At 35.0% G+C, this 22,274-nt stretch overlaps 1 protein-coding gene across 1 annotated transcript; it reads right to left on the bottom strand.

The window, feature by feature from the left end:
- Window positions 1–3,010: 3,010 nt before the first annotated feature.
- On the bottom strand, window positions 3,011–6,684 carry LOC149186462 (pentatricopeptide repeat-containing protein At3g49170, chloroplastic-like). The gene is made up of 2 exons (XM_089411006.1): window positions 6,299–6,684; window positions 3,011–6,149 (listed from the first exon to the last, which is right to left on the bottom strand). Exons 1-2 carry the CDS (start codon window positions 6,407–6,409, stop codon window positions 3,546–3,548), a joined length of 2,715 nt encoding a protein of 904 aa, XP_089267132.1. The 5' UTR covers window positions 6,410–6,684; the 3' UTR covers window positions 3,011–3,545.
- Between the last annotated feature and the right edge of the window lie 15,590 nt (window positions 6,685–22,274).

Raw genomic sequence — 22,274 nt, 5'->3', positions numbered from 1 at the left:
TAAGGGGTAGAACTCATGCTTGGCTTTTTCCCATGTGCTAATATTAATGTCCCAGTCATATTTTGCATTTTATAATTTTCTTTCTTTTTTTTATTGCTTGTGGCCATGATATTCTTTTACTTTTCTTTTAGTTGCATCAACTTCTGGGGAAACGTTTCCAGGCCTGATGCATATATGTGGACAAGGGGAGAGGGTGTATCAACACCTTGTGGACCCATAGAGGGAAGATGGTGAAAAGGACTTGTAATGTGCAGAGGGAAGTGATAAATATGGAATGGGAAAACAGGAAAACACTACCAAAATCAAAGTCTCCCAAGTAGTGCCCTTCCTAAAGCCATGGGCCAAGAGAGGAGGTCCCACTATACTAGGAATGAAGATTAACCCCCCATTTAAGGTGAGCGAACAAAACCATGGTCAAAACCCTTGCTTCTTCGAAGTCACCCAATAATCCATGCCAAATGCCCAAATGAAAAACAAGCATAAGCACTCAATGACACAATGAATAACATACCTTTTGGATCGGTTTTCCCAACTTATAACATGTGCTCTTGACAAATGGATGTGAAAGCATATGACTAATGAAGGTGGGGGAGATAAAGTGGTACATCACATTGGCTACAAGGTGGTTGTCAGGGGTTATTGGTTGTCATTTGAAAGAAGATGATTAGGATAAAATTTCTCCTAGGTGTACCACTTTTGGTGGGTAACAAGGCCTTTCTTTCACTATCTAGGAGGGGCACAAATAGGAGACCCTAATGACGGTAGCATTCCATATTATCCACACTTAACATGTGCCATCATTTCTACTTTTTTCCGAAGGGATAAAAACCCATAATTTAATTCAACTTTTGAAAAAGGAACAAAATTACATTATGTAGATGTTATCCACATTCTGTAAGAGTAGCCTCTCGTCTTTTGTGCAGATGAAAAACTGAAAATAAAAATACAAGAGACCAAGAAAAGTTAAGTATTATAGTAGTCACTTAACTTCTCTTTCTTCCCTTTCTTTCTCTGAACCTTCTAAAATTTTCCTGGATAGGGGTCAAACGACACCATTGCCAAATCGTTCAATATTGTCTATAGTGGGAATTATTTCTCTGAATCAAAGCTCTCTTACACATGAACTCTATTTGAGCCCACCATCCTGTGGTCTTTGTGTGCCACAATTTTTCATGCTTTGGGTTCATGGGTCACTTCTAATTCTATGTTGGACTACAGATGGGTTGCATTTCCAACTTGTACCTGAATTCTCCCTTCTTCTTGGTTAGGTGGGTTCTTTGTTGTTTCCCCTTCTTCATCCGCTATGATGAAGGGATCAAAACGTTGTCAACATTTTGTTTTGCAAGTCTACCCCTTTTTCTTTTTTCAATATTCTTTTTCCTTGGGGCATGTGTTTTGTAAGTGTCATGTTTGGTAACATGAACAAAATTCAAATGTCATATTTTCGTAATCCAGCGTTTAGGTCCATTAAAAGGTTTTATGTTTCAATTAAATGCAATCAGGAAGACCTTTGCTTAGGACTATTTATACACAAATCCTGACAAAAGTAAATAACCCTTTCTTCATTCTTTCAAAGTCCAACTTTTTAAATGACCCCAGAGTATTTTTGATATCCTTAAGAACCTTATGATGTCAGAAAGGAAGGGGGAGATTTGGCAACCTCACTCATACTAGCATTGTTGTTACCACTTACCACCATTGTCATGGAGTCAAAATCAAAGAACCAAGGATGATGAAGAGCCCAACTCTTCCCCAAAACTATGGCCTATATTTCTCATTAGTAGTTATATGAAAGGGTATCATATGAAATGAATTATGTTTTTCGCACATGTGGTATTGATAAGCCATGGTATTGCAACAAATCCTATTTATATGTTAAAAATCTCCATGATTAAGTGGAGATGAATCTTGTTACATGTTTTTGAAATGTATATATGTTTAACTCATATATTATTTTCTTATATAATTAATAGTAATAACAATAATTTAAAATAAAATTATAATTTAGTTAATTTTTATGATTTTTACGCCATAAGGCGTTTCCCTCTGAGAACACTCCCCCCGAAATGCCACTCTGTCACCTTTAGCACCCTTTGATCAATTGTTAGACGATTCAAAAAACTTTAACCATTAGATCTCATTACCGCTCCAACTGCTTCAACTATGAAAAGCATCCCGATCGACGCAGCCCATTTTCTGAACGCTTCCCCTTTTTTCTGCGTAAAGCTGGCCACATGAAAAAGAATGTGGAGAAGAGATGGCAGTAGACCCAGCCCATTTTCTCAACGCTTCCCTTTTTTTCTGCATAAAGCTGGCCATATGAAAAAGAATGTGGAGAAGACATGCCATTACTGCCTGAATGGACACAACCAGTGCTGGCTGCCTTCTTTATCTGCGCAGGAATGCCGACAGTAGCAGAATCTTTTTCTTATGTAATGCCATATTTTGAAACATGCCCTTTAAAATTATTGGGAGTTTGATTTCAATGGTGGCAAAGGAAAATGTAGAGCACACCCACATGACAAGCTGTAGGAAAACCATTTAAGAATCATTCTCTCAGAAAGTTCTCCCACTACAATCAGCGCTATTGAAGACCCGCATATCCAGTGAAAAACAGATGGTAAGAGACTTCCCCATTTTCATCCTGACCACCTGCTGATTTTTCTTCTCCTTCCTGTTTTTCAGATTGTTTACAACATGCTTCTTGAAAACCAGATCATATATTAAAATTTTAAACTCAATCCTCGATGGAAGATCCAATTAAAATTTCCTCAATCAAATATCCAACTCCCAACGTTGGTACTCTCAGAATAGGCCGCTGTAATTAGGTAAGGATGAGATAGAAACATTGCCCTCAACCAAAATAACTCAAAAGCATTAAGATTTCCAGTAAGGAAACTTTCACCTTAACAGAGTATTCGGGGCAAAGGAAAATGTAGAGCACACCCACATGACAAGCTGTAGGAAAACCATTTAAGAATCATTCTCTCAGAAAGTTCTCCCACTACAATCAGCGCTATTGAAGACCCGCATATCCAGTGAAAAACAGATGGTAAGAGACTTCCCCATTTTCATCCTGACCACCTGCTGATTTTTCTTCTCCTTCCTGTTTTTCAGATTGTTTACAACATGCTTCTTGAAAACCAGATCATATATTAAAATTTTAAACTCAATCCTCGATGGAAGATCCAATTAAAATTTCCTCAATCAAATATCCAACTCCCAACGTTGGTACTCTCAGAATAGGCCGCTGTAATTAGGTAAGGATGAGATAGAAACATTGCCCTCAACCAAAATAACTCAAAAGCATTAAGATTTCCAGTAAGGAAACTTTCACCTTAACAGATTATCGTACCCTTGAAGTAGGGCCATGAAAAGCTTCTCCAACACAATAATTGCTGTTATGCACTATAGCACCGGGAGATGAAACCTTCAAGGTAACCAGATGTGAGACGGCCAAGGGAATGATTAATTTGCATAGCCTGTGACCTCTGTAGCAATGACAAGATAGCAATATGTACCTTTTGCTTGTGGATCACTCAGCATTACCAATAATCCCCGCAAGAGCATAAACCATCCTTGAAATGATGAAAGCGATTTGCATCCCTTACAACAATTTCCCGCTCAACAATCTTGGAAATGTGCTTGGTGGCGGTGTGGCAGTCACCACACACACGAAGGTTCTTGAAAATTCGAATACATGTGCCAGGGGGTGTGACAATAAGTCCAAATGCAATGGCCAGCTTTTCACTATGGTACCATAGAAATTGTTCCTTCTGCTCCTCCTCTACATCGTGCAACACAAAGTTTGTATCTGGCACATAACCTAGCTTCTTCATTTGTAGAGTTAATTCATCCAACTTTGCATAGATCTCTTCTGTCAGTGGGTGCGACCTATCCCTAACAAAAAACATATGCACTCTGTTCTTTATCTCAATCCAGCTGCATCCTGCCTCTTTGGTTAACTGTCTATCTTTCATCATTTTTCTCACTTTTGCGACAGCATCCCACTGCCCAGCTGCAGCATACATATTTGATAGCAGAACATATGTTGTAGGTTCTTGGGGTTCCAACTCAAGCAGGCGTTCTGCTGCACGTTTTCCTAGATCTATATTAGCATGGATTCTGCAGGCCCCAAGTAATGTTCGCCACACCAGAGCATCAGGTTTGAATGGCATTTCATTGATAACAGCTTCCGCCTCATCCAGATGCCCAGCACGACCTAGAAGGTCAACCACGCAGGCATAATGCTCTAAACTTGGCAATAGTCCATGTTCATGACTCATGGAAGCAAAGTATCGATGGCCTTCATCCACCAATCCTACATGGCTGCATGCAGAGAGAACACCAATGAATGTAATGTGGTTTGGCTTCACACCTAGCCCACGCATTTGTTCAAAGAGATTAAGAGCTTCTTTTGCATATCCATGTTGGGCATATCCTGTAATAATCGCAGTCCATGAGATGACATTTCGTTCAAGTATTTTGTCAAAAACTTTACGTGCATCCTCTATACTCCCACATCTAGCATACATGGTAATGAGGGCATTTTCCACAGATATATCTGACTGAAAGCCAGTTTTCAGGATAATGGTGTGGACCTGCATACCCTGGTCTAGGGCTGTTATACCAGCACATGCACTCAGAACACTAGCAAAGGTGAACGCATCAATCTTCACACCCTCCATTTGAGTTTGGCGAAACAATTTATAGGCTACCTCACCATGCCCATTTTGGGCATATCCTGCAATTATTGCATTCCACGAAATTACATTTCGTTCTAATATTTCATCGAACACCTTACGAGCATCCTCTATGGTTCCGCATCGAGCATACATTGTAACAATGGAATTGGCAACACATAAATCTGTTTCAAGACTAGTTTTGACAATGTGGGCATGGTTTTGCTTACCCTGTTCCAGATCAGCCATGCTGGCACAAGCCTTGAGGACACTAGCAAAGGTGAAACCGTTTGGCTTCACACCAGACCGTTTCATTTTGACAAAAAGATTGATAGCCTCCTGAGCATGCCCTGAACTCTGTGAGTAACCTACCATTAACGCAGTCCATGTTACCACATTCTGCTGTGGCATTCTGTCAAACACCTTGCGTGCATCTACCATACAGTCTACTTGCGAACACTTAACATACATGTCAACAAGCGCACTTCCCACACAAACATCTAACTCAACCCCAATCTTGATTGCTTCAGCATGGACCTGCTGCCCTTCATCCAAGGCTTCTAGGTTAGCGCATGCACAAAGGGCACTAGATAAGCTAAACCGGTCAGACTTTACACCTACCAGTTGCATCTTCTGAAAGAGTTTAAGGGCTTCCTCACTATCCTCACTCTGCACATACCTTGTAATCATTCCAGTCCATGAAACCGCATTCCGTTCAGGCATATTATCAAACACCCTGCGTGCATCCCCCATATTTCCCCACTTCGCGTGCATTTCAACAAGAGCACTTGCGACATGCACATCAGATAGATATCCAGTTTTGACAACGTGGGCATATACCTGCTTGCCCTGGTCCATATATTCAGGGCTAGTGCACGCCTTAAGAACACTGCCGAATGTAAATTGATTTGGTTGGATACCTACCCTTAGCATTTCACAAAAAAGTGTCAAAGCGCGATCACCCTGATCATTCTGGGCATAACATGAAACCATTGAAGTCCATGATACAACCTCTATTTCCGACATTTTGACGAAAACATGGCAGGCATCAGCTACACATCCACACTTGGCATACATGTTGATAAGACTACACACTATGGCTTTGTCTGGCTCGATTCCAAACTTTATCATATGGGCATGAACCCTCCTGCCTTCTGAAAGGTTTTTCATATTGCCACAGCCCTTCAAAAGAAGCACATAGGTTTTGGCGGATGCCCTAATATCATTTTGGTCCATACGATGCAAAATATATACAGCTTCCATCAATCTGCCTTCTTTGCACAGTGTTCCCAAATCCTTACTAAGCCCTACAAAATTCTCGTTTCCCCCAATACTATCGGAACACTTTTCCTGACCTGAAAGCTGAAAGTTCCTAACCTGACCAAAATGTGGGTGTCTGACAATTGTACTTGTAAGTTTTACTGACAACAATTTTTCATAGATGACGGGGTTTGTACCAAAAAATGTCTGCAGAGCAAATACAAAAATTAAACAGATGCACAGAAACCCATTTGAATTTTGAAGTTTCTATGGCAGCCCAGATGCAGGAAATGCAATGGATGACAGTAAATTATGGGGATAAAGCGTTTGAAGTACTTTAGAATTAAGGAACATACCTTGTGAAACAACGGAGCACAAATTGGATTGTTCAGTTCCAATTCTTTCCTGTGCAATGTAGAAATAGGCATGGAGAGCACTGAATTTGTAAACACAGCCATGATTGGCATTCATGCAATCAATTACAAAATCCAATTCGTTATGTACACTGCTAAAAATTGCTTTCAAAAAATGAGAGTAGGGTGTGGTTATGTTGCTGCCATGGTCGGATATCGCAAAGCTTCCATGCAACACGACAAAGATTGGGCATCAATCAAAAAGACCACTAATTTGAGATTTTCCTCTTCAAGCGGAGTCAATTTGCTGGAGCTTGAAAGTGAGAACTCAGCGAGCAAAATCGCAATACTTGCAGCTTCAAACGAGAGAAGCGGGGTCGTTTTCCAACTGCTGGTCACAGATGATGTATATCATCTCATTATTAGATTTTTAACCTTTCATAATTTAAAACCTTTATCATAAATTAATTTTTAAGAATGAAAAAGTAGTTGAAATTTATAATAAATTTGTCATTTGTAAAACATTAATAATTGTTTTAAAGTGATATTAATTAAGCCGCGTTTCCTTCTGAAAACACTCCCCCCGAAATGCCACTCTGTCACTTTTAGCACCCTTTGATCAATTGTTAGACAATTTAAAACCTTTATCATAAATTAATTTTTAAGAATGAAAAAGTAGTTGAAATTTATAATAAATTTGTCATTTGTAAAACATTAATAATTGTTTTAAAGTGATATTAATTAAGTCGCGTTTCTTTCTGAAAACACTCCCCCCGAAATGCCACTCTGTCACTTTTAGCACCCTTTGATCAATTGTTCGACGATTCAAAAAATTTTAACCATTAGATCTCATCACCGCTCCAACTGCTTCAACTATGAAAAGCGTCCCGATCGACGCAGCCCATTTTCTGAACGCTTCATCCCGATCGACGCAGCCCATTTTCTGAACGCTTCCCCTTTTTTCTGCGTAAAGCTGGCCACATGAAAAAGAATGTGGAGAAGAGATGGCAGTAGACCCAGCCCATTTTCTCAACGCTTCCCTTTTTTTCTGCATAAAGCTGGCCATATGAAAAAGAATGTGGAGAAGACATGCCATTACTGCCTGAATGGACACAACCAGTGCTGGCTGCCTTCTTTATCTGCGCAGGAATGCCGACAGTAGCAGAATCTTTTTCTTATGTAATGCCATATTTTGAAACATGCCCTTTAAAATTATTGGGAGTTTGATTTCAATGGTGGCATTCCTCCCATAGACTCATCCTGGAAACCCATACAATTTTTCTTTTCAAACGATCGCATCAATTTTTTGTTGATGGCATCCGTGCCCAGAGGGAATTCTTCCCTTCTGATCAAGGTACCATTCCGTCATTTTGCTTTCAGTTTTTTCAATTGAGCACGCCCATTTCTATTTTATCAATTTTATGGAGATATGTGCGTGGTGATATTGATTGTTTTTTGCAGAGGGGCTGAGCAGCAGATCGAATCTCCATAGTGAACAATTGGAGTTGTGGGTCAATCCATTCCTGGAGACTTGGACGAAGAGATTGATGGATTGCATCGTAAGGTTTTCCAGCTCAAAAATGTAGACCATGCATCCCATATTTGTTAACCCTTGTTTATCTACAAACCCTAATAAAGGGATCCTGTATTGATTTCTGTAATGAAATTGCTCTGTAATTTTTGCAGTAGTTTGTGAAGGTAATCTTGGCCTTTTGTATTATTTTCATGAACTTCCAGATAGCTCAGAAGATAGAGTCAGAGGCTAGGTTCCAAAATGGGTTTCTCAACCAGCTGGTAAGGATGAATTCTCTCAATATTTCCTTTTCTTGAAAATGAACTTATCAAAAATGTAATCATATCACAAATATTGGATCACTGTCTCAGGATTTAGGGCAAAATATGCCAGAAAAAGAATAAAAAGAGAGGACAGCCTCATGCTCAAAATTTTAAACAAAACTTACACGACTGTAGTTTGATGCAATATTTATTTTCTTCCTTTTTAGAAGTTATTTTGATAAACACACTTTAGGGTCGAGGTTTCACCACATAACACGGACTTTCTTCTGCTCAGGTGCTAGGCCTCATGGGTTTCTGTTCTACCAGAGTTGCACAGGGCTTACACTGTCCCTTACCACTTTTTGAAATGCCATTCGGGTGGGGCAGACGAGAGCAAGAAAGAAAACCCCAATGGATGGCTTAATTTTTACATTTGGGCTACCTATTTTTTTTTTTTGGTTAAATCCCATGTAAAATGGAATGTGGTGTACATTATTGTTTCAGTGATAGAAAATTGAAGCATACTCTGAGACAGCAATCGGTTTTTAATTAAGATAGAAATATGAAACCTGGCTGTTAGATTACTGGGTCTACCAAAAGCGTATCATTTAAGGCTTTTCAATTGAATTTGTGTGAAATGCAAATTTTAGGCTGGAATTTGGCATTCAGTAACTTATTTTTGTAGGGAAGAGAAGTCTCTCAAAAAAAATCAAAACAGAACAGAGATCTATAGGCCATTTACAGCATTGCACAGTTATATTCTACTGAATGGTTGCTTCTTGTTCTTTTGGGTATTTGTTATTAATTTGCGTCTCTAATTTGTGTAGCTTATTTTTAAAAGCTGTCTTGGTCATCTAATTATGCAATGACATGGTTGTGGCAGTAAATGACAATGATGAAAGGTCAACCTGGAGTTAACAACATGAAAAGATTAAACAGAAATATAATGCCGAAGGGTTCTAACAAAAAGTCAAAAATCTCCTTACCGTGTTACATGATAGTGCACGACAACATACATAACTAAGTGCATAAATATGTGCCCCTGGAATAATATGTACAGAAAAACCCAATGCAAACATTTTTTTTGGTCGATGGCGGTATTTACATATATATGACTCGAAGTCCAAGTTCACTTTCACATTACCAGCCACGTGAAAATTTCATGATGGTAAACCTGTGTAATTTAATTGATTGATTAATAATTTAATTTCATAAAAAGTGGAGAATGTGGTTTTTATTTTTATATAAATTGATTTATTTGAATTAAGAAAATTAAAGATCAAAATGGTGTATATATATGTGTAAAATTGTATTTATATTGAGTGAGATGGTATGTTTTTTTGTCATTTCAATTGTATTTTTGAATACATAAATAGGTTCAACACTTTAAACAATTATTTTTATTGGTTTAATATTACAAGTATTTTGTAGATTTTTAATATGGTTAAATTATATCTTAGTTGATTGATTGATAATTTAATTTAGTAAAAAGCGGAGAAATTGGCTTTTAATTATTATATAAATTGATTTATTTGAATTAAGAAAATTAAAAATCAGAGTGGTGTATATATATATGCAAAGTTATATTTATATTGGGTGAGATTGTATGTTTTCTTTGTTATTTGGATTGTATTTTTGAACCTTAGAGTGTGTATATTAGATAGCTAAAAAATGATAAAAAGGTTCAATAGTTAAACTATACTAATTAAAATAGTGCAGTCTAATTATAACAAGTTTTTATTTTTTTCCAAAATTTAAGAAGACAAATTTCAATGAGATTCTAGGGATATAATTTGTAACACTGCAATATTGTTAAATTATATCTTAATTGATTGATTGATAATTCAATTTAGTAAAAAGTGGAGAAGTTGGCTTTTATTTATTATATAAATTGATTCATTTGAATCAAGAAAATTAAAAATCAAAGCGATATATATATATATATATATATATATATATATACATGCAAATTTATATTTATATTGGGTGAGATTGTACCTTTTCTTTGTTATTTGGATTGTATTTTTGAACCCTTAGATTGTGTAGATTAGATAGCTAAAAAATGATAAGGTTCAATAGTTAAACTATACTAATTAAAATAGTGCAGTCTAATTATAACAAGTTTTTATTTTTTTCCAAAATTTAAGAAGACAAATTTCAATGAGATTCTAGGGATATAATTTGTAACACTACAATATCGTCAAATTATATCTTATATCTTAATTGATTGATCGATAATTCAATTTAGTAAAAAGTGGAGAAATTGGCTTTTATTTATTATATAAATTGATTCATTTAAATCAAGAAAATTAAAAATCAAAGCGATATATATATAAAGTGATATATATATATATATATATATATATATATGCAAAGTTATATTTATATTGGGTGAGATTGTATGTTTTTTCTGTTATTTTAATTGTATTTTTGAACCCTTAGATTTTGTAGATTAGATAGCTAAAAAATGATAAAAATGTTCAATAGTTAAACTATACTAATTAAAATAATGCAGTGTAATTATAAAAAGTTTTTTTTTTTTTTTAATTTAAGAAAACAAATTTCAATGGGGTTTTAGGGATATAATTTGTAACACTACAATATGGTTAAATATTATCTTGATTGATTGATTGATAATTTAATAAATTATATCTTAATTGATTGAGTGATAATTTAATTTAGTATTGGCTATTATTTATTATATAAATTGATTCATTTGAATTAAAAAAATTAAAAATCAAAGTGGTGTATATATATGCAAAGTTATATCTATATTGGGTGAGATTGTAAGTTTTTTTTGTTATTTGAATTGTATTTTTGAACCCTTAGATTGTGTAGATTAGATTGCTAAAAAATGATAAGAAGGTCTAATAGTTAAACTATACTAATTAAAATAATGCAGTCAAATTTCAATGGGATTCTAGGGATATAATTTGTAACACTACTTATCATATCACTTTTGTTTTTATGGGTTATAGGAGGTGTTACTGACATTTTAAGTCAAATTTCTCAATTATCATTAATATACCAAGTTACAAAAATGTCAAATATCTAAAACTTTGCAGAAATATCTTAAACTGACAAGATTTCTTAAACTGAAAAGATTGCGAGGCTCCTAAGGAAGCATAAGGGGGCTTCAACCTTTAGGCCTTTAAATACCATCCGGAGCTCCCTTAGATCTGTAAAAGACCCACTTGACCCCAAGAATATGAAGGGTGTGTTGAAGAATCTAGGGCATTTAGGAATTAGTGAGATTCTTCGTGTTCATGATAACAATTTGTGAAGTTCTTGATCATCATATTATTATTAGTGTGTGATTCAAACTGCTATCAAAACAAAACAAACAAGAACACAAAGTAGTATTTGGCTTTCTGACACGCATCATCATTGTCTCTCTTAGGGTCATACCCACCGGGGTGTTCTCTGAGTATTCCCTACTAGGAATATTCTCATCTTGGGTTCCCAGCCCTCAAGAATATCGACCCTCTTGCCCACTCTTGTCTTGGATACCCTAGCACATCCTCAAGGAGTGTCAAATGCCAGATGATTACACAATCCTCCATTCTTTCTTCCAAACTAAAGACAAGAATGTTGTGTCTAACTCTCCCTCTTAACCAGGGATGAGTTCCAAGTTTTTTTTTACTCAGAAACTTACTCAAGTTCCTTTACTCATAGGAACCTCCCAGAGCTCCCTCTTACCAAGGGACTCTATCATCAGTACTTTAAAGGGTCTCCTAGTTGATTGATGATCCAAGACCTCGATGTCATCAATTTCTTCATATGTAGGGTTCAGCCATCCATCACTTTCCTCCTTCATGTCATACCTTCTTTCCCGGAAAGTATCCTCCTTTACATCTAGGGCTTCCTTCATAGGGAGATCCTTTTTCCTTTTGATCATGCCTAATCCATGTTATGTGAAACCATATGTCATGACATCACAATATTAAATACAAGTACAAGCATACATACCTCATTCTTCCTTTAGCTTTCTTAATTGAAAATTAGAATATGGATTTCATGGTCTTAGAAATTTTAAGTGGAACACACACACACACACATATATAGATTGTAGACATTGGGCTATTAATATCATGGTAATGTACAATGACGCTTCTCCAATTTATGCCTTACGGCGTTTCCTTTGCAACTTTTGGTGCAATTGCTAGTTTAAATTTTGGCAATATGGAAGTGTATTACAAAATACGTGTTTCGATGTTTATCATAAATTAATAAAATTCTCATGACATAAAAAACACACCAACCCTTAGTTGCAAAAATTATATAAAAAAATAAAGTGTAAATTAAAATTCCACAACCCACGGAAAAATGATGCCCCTCGTATGTGACCACAAATTAGCCCGTGACTTTTTAAAATTTTCTCTTGCAATGGCCTTAATTACAGCCCGTGACATTTCAAAATTTTCTCTTGCGATGGGCCATTATCACTTGGTTGGAAAATAACAACCCTGTCCCATGTCCACAGAGTTCAAAACGTCTCGCTACACCCAAACTAAAAGTCCTCCGTTCCATCACTATCGCACGCCGAAAAGTAAAGTAAACGTGAAATTTATGCACCACAGTTCTAGCGGTTTCCATCATATTGAATATTTCATTGTTTGCAACAAACGGATTTCTACGGCTATTCCACAAGACAGGATTGCGTTCTTGTTTCTTTCTTTTTTTCATTTATTCATATCACTTGAAGGCATTGGAAAGCACGTACCCCACGTTATTTCATTTTTGAGAGTTTGGAAGTTGGTATTAATTCCAAAATCATCCGGAGTTTTAATGGGGACTTTGGAGCTTTTGGGAAGCTCTAGTGCAACAGATTTTGATGTTTAGGATACTTATTTTGAGCAGATTTTGATGTTTCGAGGATCTATTTTGAGCAAGGAACGTACCATTTGTTTATTTTCTGAGTGATACATGTCAAGTGGGGTTGGACTCCATGAACTCTATAAAGCCACAGAGACGTGGAGATGTAGCAAAGTTTTCAACAAAATATAGACACTTGGCAATCATTCCTTGACAACTTTTGTTGCAAATCTTGAATTTCAACAATTGCAAATAAGTATGCTCTCTTGAAGCCTATCTTGAAGCTTTAATGATAAGATGCAATAAATTATAGTGATGGTCAGAAAGAGAAAGAGTAGTGTGTGTGTTAATTTTATTTTTTAAATTTCCAAGCTTGAATTTTGAAGTTGAATATAATTTAACATTGCATGAAATCACATAATAATCGAGTAATAACAATGTTTTTTCCCAGTTTGGGAGTTCCACATGTTTCTTTGTTGGGAAGGAATTTGATTGGTAGTGTTTCAAAGTTCAATCTTTTACCCCCCGATTGGGATGTGCGCTAGAGAGAAATTCCATCATGGTGAATTAATGGGGGTCTCCTCAAGGTAAAAACCCACAACCATCCACATGCTCGAGGCATATGGTGTGGTGGCCACATACATGTGAGCTATTAAAGTTCCCCCTAAAGGTGATAGCATTTGGTAATTGGTAAGTTTCTCTGCGAGGGAAGTCGGTAATCGTGTAGTGTATGGTAAAGGATTGTTGAAGAGTGGTGGTGTTGAGATTTGTGGATCAATGCAGGAGCAAGCGAGGTGGCGGTCATGGCTTCTCCCCACGTTGGTTAATGGGTATTTGGTTTGCCATCTTTTTCTCTCCTCCATGCATCAGCTGAACTGTTTGATGGAATTCGGATTGTATGGTTTTGAACCATTGGGGTTTCAAAGGAAGAGGAGCATCATGCATTTGCATGTGTTTGGGCATCTGAAGTAGGTCCAATCGCCTAGTATTGTTTCTATGTCTGTTGTTCTTGGCAAACTTTTATCGAGGATGGGGTTATATTGGGAGCTTGTCTCTAGGGTTCATTTCTAGGATTACCTCCTGTCTTGACCTAACATCGAAAGGGATTGGGGAATGGTAGGTCTCAACTTCGTTTATGGATTATGTCTTTTTGAATTTCCTTGGGGAAGGTCAGGGTTTTTCCTTTGGATGTATTGGGGCACAGTTAATCTCTGTGGGTTTCGTCTCTGCGAGCCCTATGGTCTCTGCCCCTATGGGTGTTGTCTCTAGTGTATGTTTGTGCCTCACCTCTGGTTTGGGAATAGGGTTTGTTTCTATGGATTAAGCTTTTTTGTTTTCTCCATACCAATTATTGATTGTTATGTTAGCTAGATCTTGGAAATGGGGGTCGCATCTCTGTCCGGGTTGGTCAGTAACGGATGTCTACAATGGAAGAGGAGGTGGGTAATCCCTCAAGTTCTATACTGGAAATTATTGGTTCATGTTTCTTCTATGAAAGGTGTACGGGGCGGTAGTGTCTCCTAGAAGCTGGGAGCTTCTGGGCTTGGACTACCACCTATGCAAGTAACTAGATTAGTCACAAATTTCACAGAAAAGTGTAGTTGTAATGCAATGGTTCGGTTAGCAACAACAAAGGCGAGAAGCCCATCCTCGAGGGGCCGCAGTAGAAGAACCAGGGGGGCCTCGGCTGCAGGGCATCCTAGCTCCTCTGGGGGCAGAACGTAGGGCCGAAAGCCAATTTCCAGCATCATAAATGATGCGGTTACAACTTATCATGAAGACACTTCGAAAGAAATTCGACAATTAATGGAAGAATGGGAAGCAGATCTGAACAGGAAGGTCGGCATAATGGAAATCGACATGGAACACTGGTGACCTATGGTGTAGGACCGAGGGCACACACGAGGTCGCATCACTCAATTTAAACAAACTTTGTTCTTGTATTGGTCTATGAAGAGTATCCTAGCAAAAGATTTGGAACAGATTTCTGTGGGTATGGAAGCAGTAGTACAGGATTTTCCTAACTACAAACAGGAATTTCAGAAGCTCCAGTTTCAGATGCAAAAGTAGGATGGTCGACTTCGGCGTATTGAAGAACATCTTCCTTGTATTCTCCCACAGACAGAGCTCCCGGGATCCAATGCTAAGGACCTAGCTCCGGTGGAGTCTGCGTCTGCTGATGGTGCAGAGTAGTTTGATAGTTGGTCTCTCAATTTTCTTTTCTTTTCTGTATGTGGGAAGCATTTAGTTTTCAGTATATTGATAGTTATGTTTTAGGTATATATAATTCAGGCAATGCAAAGACAATCAGACTTATTTAACTGGGTTAGAAAGACTTGTTATTTTTTGTTACTGGTTGGCATATCATGTTTATAGGTGGTCGGCAGACTTGGTTTCCCTCTGGGCAAGTTGAGGCCACCTAACGATTTGTATGTGGATCTAACTTGTTTTTTTATATATTAATGAAAAAGGAAGGACCTACCAAGCTTACAAAAAAAAAAGTTCAATATTTTACATATTTCTTAGCAAGATGGAATTTGATTGACAAGTTTTGGATGGAAATAAATTATTTATTTTATTTTTATTCTTAATATATATTATATTTGGGCTAAGCTTCTAATGGATACTTGTTCCCCCCTACCCGAAGTACTGATGTATCGAAAACTCGTGAAAATATATATATATATATATATATATATATATATCCAGGTAATTTTTCTGATTAATTTTTCCAACATCTTATAGAAATTTTTAAGAATTGTAAGTTTAAATTGTTTAATTTGAAAAATTCAAGCGAGTTGTCTTTAGTGTGACTTTTTGGAAGCTTTTTCGGTGGGTTTTTCTAGTCTAATTTCTCTAAAATCCAGCAGGAATTTATTGAAATCACAAGCTTGATGGGTAACCCCTGCACAATTGAAGTGCCCTGAGGTTTTTTAGGGTGCTAAATCCATATATACAATCAAAAATCACAAGCTTGATGGGTAACCCCTGCACAATTGAAGTGCCCTAGGGGATTTTCAGGGTGTTAAATCCATATATACAATCAAAAAAATAGTTTAAATAACAGAAATCAAGATTTCACCTCAAATTTTTCCGCCTGATTCTGGCACTGGAAAGTTCAAAAGGTCGCACTAAAGACAACTCCAAATTCAAGTGCCTTGTTATTTTCCAAGTTATTAAATCCATTTATGCATTCAAAAATGCATTTTAAACAACAACAAAAAATCAATCTCATCCGAAATTGTATCTTGGAATTCTTAGAAAAAATATATTTTATCTATTAATTAGAGCACACTATCCTCAAATAATAAAAAGAAAAAACATACAAAACGATAGTTATTACTAAATACTATCCTTAAATGTAAATCAATTCATTAGTTTTATTTTATAAAACATACAACTTGTCCACGGGTCTTGGATAGACAGTGATTGAGTGCTCTATGAAGGCACTCCTTGATGTTAAGTAGTCACTGGTTCAATTCCCCACTCTATTAAAACACTCCTTGATGTGAAATAGTCATTGGTGCAATTGAGATATATAGACAGTGATTGAGTGCTCTATGAAGGCACTCCTTGATGTTAAGTAGTCACTGGTTCAATTCCCCACTCTATTAAAACACTCCTTGATGTGAAATAGTCACTGGTGCAATTGAGATATAGTTCGGCCAAACTTACAAAAAAAATATACAACTTAAAATAAATATTTAGTAATCTATTCCCCTAAATATATAATTAGTAATTTATATATATAATAAAAATAAAAAGGAAAAACTTAAAACTTTTCACTTTTCCATCTCCTTTCTTTACTTTTATATATATAAAATGAATACCAACTCTTACATGAATAGAACAGTTTTACATCATATGCCAAGACCAATAACAATACCATTTGTGAAAACAAAAATAAATAAAATACAAATATATTTCTAACGAAAAAACTATTTAATTTAATCTTAGAGCTCAGTTAAAAGAAGATATAACAATTTGTGCTTAAGTTTGGGCTTCCAAAAGCAGGACGAGATTAATATTTTTTAAAGAAATTGTATCTTAGGTCACAATTTTACCAATCTCGTTCTTACGATATTTAATGTAAACAGGATAAATTCAATCATGTATCAATTCTCCTGTCAGGGTTTTATAGTTTTATAATACTAACATTTGTATCAAATGTTGCAAAGGAAACGCCGTAAAGCATAAATTAAGAAGAATCATGACATATAGATCACTGAATATAAAAATTAGTAAACAATATGACATTCAAAAGCTTGATCAAAAGATTAAAGTCTTTTACCATTTTCTCTTAAGGTGATTGGATTTTCATTTACTTGTCCTTGCTTAACTTTTTTTGTGCATTTAGATTACTTTTTTCCAAATTGACAAATTCAAAATTGACCATAAATGAACTAGTTTAAAGCAGAGCTATGAAATAGATATATCAATAAAATATCAATACAACTAGTCACTGATATAACAACTTTACACTCTTTGATATTAGAGAAGTGGATATTTTGTTGAAAATTAATTATAGAGTCTTGACTATTTAGTATATCATGATATTGAGTAGGTTGAATGCCTAGGTCCAATCCTTTCAAATAAATGAATCTTAGAGAAGTGGAACTTTTGTTGAGCATTGATTAAATAATTCTTTTAGTTGACATAACAACTTTAATTCACTATTCAGAGGTACCATGGTGAACTCGTATGGTAGAAACCACGAGATTTCCTTTATTTAGCATGATATTATGTGAGACTTGGTTATGTATTTGACCAGGTAGAGGCCTATAAATAAACAAAAAAATATTTTTATGACTCAGAAAGCAGACTCTATTCCCAAAAAGTGGAAAAAGGTCTCCACTAGTAGTCATTTCTCACCATTTTTCAATATTGAATTGTCTCACTTCATCAAAAGCTTGCAGTCTTTTAAATTCTACCTTCACATAATTTGATTCTGAATGTGTTAATTTATGCATTATTGTATGTAGGTCTAATGGAGGAGAAGGATTGGTGTCATACATAAATTTCACAATTACTGTTAGGTTACTCGAACAAAATGTTTGATACATGAAAAAAAATAAAAATAAAACTCTACATGTGCATTTTTGTACCTTCTCTTCTTCAAGCAAATAATTTTCAATTTATGTTCCACGAAGAGATGTTGGTCAAGGCTGTTATAATCTTAATTAATCAAAGTACTAGGGGGAGCAATTTTAACTTAACTCTGACTAGGTGGAGCAGCGTACTCCAATAGAATGGATACAAAGAATGGACCAGCTTGTTTGATCTTCTTTGATCAAAAACTCAATAGGTGGTGAGATTAATGAAATATTCATAAGAAATGGAGTAAAGTTTTATTGACATGTTTGAAAATTTTATTTAATATATTCGTTTCATTATTAAAAAAAACTATTTCATAGATATTTTGATGTTATTTGATATAATAATAACTTAATTTAGATGTTATTTTATATTATAATAACAACAACAATTTAAAGATAAAATTACCTACATTTAATAATTGATATTTAGTGAGGATAGTTATCTATTTGTTAATATGGGTTGACTCTAAATTAATTAGAACTAATGGTAAATTTTACTTTATAATGACTTTGTTTAATGAAATGTTACGATTTTCCCTGGGAATATGACTAATTGTTTTTCAAAAAATCAGACTATTGGAGCGTTCAAATCATTATTTAAATATTTAAATCAAAAGAATATCAATAAAATTAATATTATTTTTACATGAAAAAATAAATTATTTTTTACTAAACTGAGAAATTTAATCTTATAATTATAATATAAATAATTGATTAAGTATATAAATATAAATTTAGATCCTAGATTACAACTAATTTATAATTTAAATAATTAAATATATAAAATATAAATTAAGATCATGGATTACAAATTAATTTATGACTTGACCTAAGGAGAAACATAATTAACATTGGTAATTAAAAATTAATTAAATATATATATAAGAGAGGAAAAATCATAACATATTTCATGAAAAAAAGTTCAGAAATTATTAATAAAATAAAGGGAAATTTATTAAAAAAAAAGAACTAATAGATACGAAAACCAACTCAAGTATAAATACTTGAAACAAAAGAAAAATATAAATTAAATTAAAATCCAAAAAAAAGAAACAAAGAAGCATGAGAAAAGCCAAAAACAGTAAACAAAATCAAAGAAAAACAATCAAATCTCAAGACAATGAAAAAAAAACAATAAAAGAACAATTTCATGGTTAGAAATTTGACTACATTTAAGTGAAATAGTTTAAATGTTTTATGTTAAAGTAATTTAAATGCTTTACTATGTTTTGATTTGATTTTATCAGTTAAAATTGTTTGATCTATGTATCTCAGGGTTTATGAAAATGTTAGAGGGATTTATATATTCAACCATTTTAATAATTAAAAAAAACACAAAATATTAAGATCTTTTTATTATTCTTTAACTCTTTTATATTAATGAATTTCTAAACAATATTTTATTATTTTTTGTCTTTTTAAATTGACTTGCAGTTTTAATGTAAACCAAAACTTCACACCAATCCCAAAATAGTTTCTGACAACTTTAAACATGTGCCTCTTATTCTACTTTAAACCTGTGCCTCTTATTCTGTCAAAGTGAATTATGTTTTGGAATAGAGAAACTTTGCGGTGGTTTTTTTTACTGGGAGAAAATCTCATACTTGTTATATCATTAAAATCAAAGTATACATATTATTGTTCAATTACAGCGTCTTCTATATATCTTTTAAATCAATTAAAACAAAAACCAACAAAATCTCAACAATTACCTAAAAACCAGCAAAAAAATATTATTGACATTCATCTCGAAAACATCAACATCTTTTTCTGTTATCACTAAAAAGCCAACATATATGTTGCAGTTATGACAACATGTGACCTTATTGATTATGGTCATGAAGAGATCATCATCGGTTCTTCCCCAGTCAAACAAGGTCTTCTTCGACTCCTTCCAAACAAGTTCTAGACTCTTGCCAAGTTTGACTTCTACCAACATTTATTACCACAACATAAGAATGCGTTGATATTGGACAATACGCATTCTTGTCAGCTTGGAAAAGAACAATAAGTGAAATGAGACTTTAGACTGGCAGGCCTCTAATTTTCCAAATGTTTTTACTCCACATTGAGCTAGAAACTTTAAAAGAACAAAACATTCCGACATTTTTGGTTGAAACAGGTCGAAATCTGGGCCTTCATTTTGGTTCTGAACGTTAGAGTTACTAGTTAAAACAAAAAAATAATTGTACATTCTTGAAATGGAAATGAAATCACGTTGGTTTATAGCTTGAGTAAGTGCTAGATGAACTGCATTGCAAAGTTGTAGCAAAAACATTCAGAAATATACGTATGAATATTATAGAAACAATTAATTAAATGCCCAGAATCCATGGTCACAGACAAAGTTATGTTAAGCTCCATTGATTTTACACAAAATCTACCTTGATTTATGGAATTGCAGCTTTTCTTAACTTATGGAAACCAACTGCAGTAGTTTCCTTAAGTTAAGAAAATCAACTGCAATTACTAAATTTATAATTGGGAGCTACTAAAGTGGTCCATCACTTTGATCTGATCTCTACCTTGATTTGTGGTTTTTCTAACACATAGCTTTTAGAAGCTTGATGGAAGCTTAGCTATATGTTCATCTGTTTGGTCCCCAAGCTCATATCTCAATCCCCTTCAGTTCTACACCATCTAGCTGAGATAGCAGAGCTTGGAAGTGCCTTCAGAATTCTTGTGTTCTTTTGCTTTTTCTTGGATTGAAGCTGGAGTGCAGAAGAAGTAGCAGGCAAGTGGACTGTGGTATTCATCAAAACATCACCAATGGTTGGAGGTAACTCGTATCCCTGGGTATTAAGTTTCAGTGATTCTTTTCAGTTCTTTCCGCATGCAGAATCGTTGTTTAAGTTTATTAGTTTTCTAACAGTTGGTATCAGAGCCATGCCCCGAAGTTAGCCAGTGGATGAATCCTCGGAATACCGAACGAAGGTGGTCGGCCCTGGTAATATCACGATGGGATCCGTGGATGAGCTCAGTTAGACAGGCGGTGTGCTCCGGATTCTTCATGGACGTGTCCTGGTCCCAACACGGTGAAGAGGAGTTGACCTGGGATAGAGCAAGCTCTCGAGGCAGGTGGTGCTCCATGTAAGGCGTGTTCTTCCAACGCATTGGAGCGGAGAATCCTGGTTGGTAGAGAGTGGACAGATGGATAATCGTTTGAGGGGAGGCTCGATGGTCCTTTGTTCGAGGGGAGGATTGTTGGGTATACGACCAAAGTCCCACATTGACTAGAGGTGGGGAGGATCATGGATATATAAGGATGGACAAATATCTCCATTGGTATGAGGCCTTTTGGGTAAGTCCAAAAGCAAATCCATTTAGCATGTTTTACATTGGTAAAGCGTGAAAGTTCATAAAGTTTTATTGAATCTGCTTGAATTGAAAATTTAGCCCACAGGAAATTTTCATGTCATTTGATTCAATTCTTTTTAGCATGTTTTACATTGGTAAAACATGAAAGTTCATAAAGTTTTATTGAATCTGTTTGAATTGAAAATTTAGCCCACAGGCAATTTTCATGTCATTTGATTCAATTCTTTTTACCATGTTTTACATTGGTAGAACATGAAAGTTTATTAAGCCTCAACATAAGCATGTGATTCTTTATTTTGATGCAGTAGTACAACCTGCAAATTTCTCTGAAATTCGTTCTGACATTCCTGAACTTGAGGAAGTAATCTCGTTTGTTTGTTATGAATCTGATATGGTTAATATTAATATTAACACATGGTGGATTGATTCTGGATCAACAATTCACATTTCGAATTCCTTGCAAAGGTTTGCAAAACCTAAGGAAGCCAGTGGGAAGTGAGCAAAGCATCTTATCAGGAAACAAGATGGGCTCGCATGTGGAAGCTATAAGAACATGTTATTTAACTTTAAGTAGTGGCTTTGTTTTGGAGTTAGAAAATACCTTTTACGTTCCAAGTTTTTCTAGAAACTTGATTTCAGTTTCAAGGCTTGTACCTTTTGGATATTCCTTAAACTTTTCAGAAAAATCTTTCAGTCTATTCTATAAATCTGATTATGTTGGGAATGGTATTTTGTCTAATGGTCTTTACTGCATTAATTTACAAAACAATGTCACATATGATTCAATGCATGTTCACACTGGCACTAAAAGATGTGTTGTTAATGAAGATTCCTCTAAATTATGGCACCAGAGACTAGGTCATATCTCCATAGATAGAATTAAAAGATTGGTAAATGAAGGAATACTTAATACTCTAGATTTTACTGATCTTGAGACTTGTGTGGACTGCATAAAGGGAAAGCAGACAAACAAG

This window comes from Pinus tabuliformis, chromosome 3_1 (assembly GCF_031772625.1).
Source record: "Pinus tabuliformis cultivar Carrire ecotype Pingquan chromosome 3_1, CPIR1, whole genome shotgun sequence".
NCBI lineage: Eukaryota > Viridiplantae > Streptophyta > Pinopsida > Pinales > Pinaceae > Pinus > Pinus tabuliformis.
This window is presented reverse-complemented; position numbering and strand designations above follow the sequence as displayed.

Coding starts and splice junctions, on each gene's coding strand:
- LOC149186462 (XM_089411006.1), bottom strand. CDS start 6,409: ATGCCAATCATGGCTGTGTTTACAAATTCAGTGCTCTCCATGCCTATT. Junction 6,150..6,298: donor GTGCTCCGTTGTTTCACAAG/GTATGTTCCTTA, acceptor TTTGCTCTGCAG/ACATTTTTTGGTACAAACCC.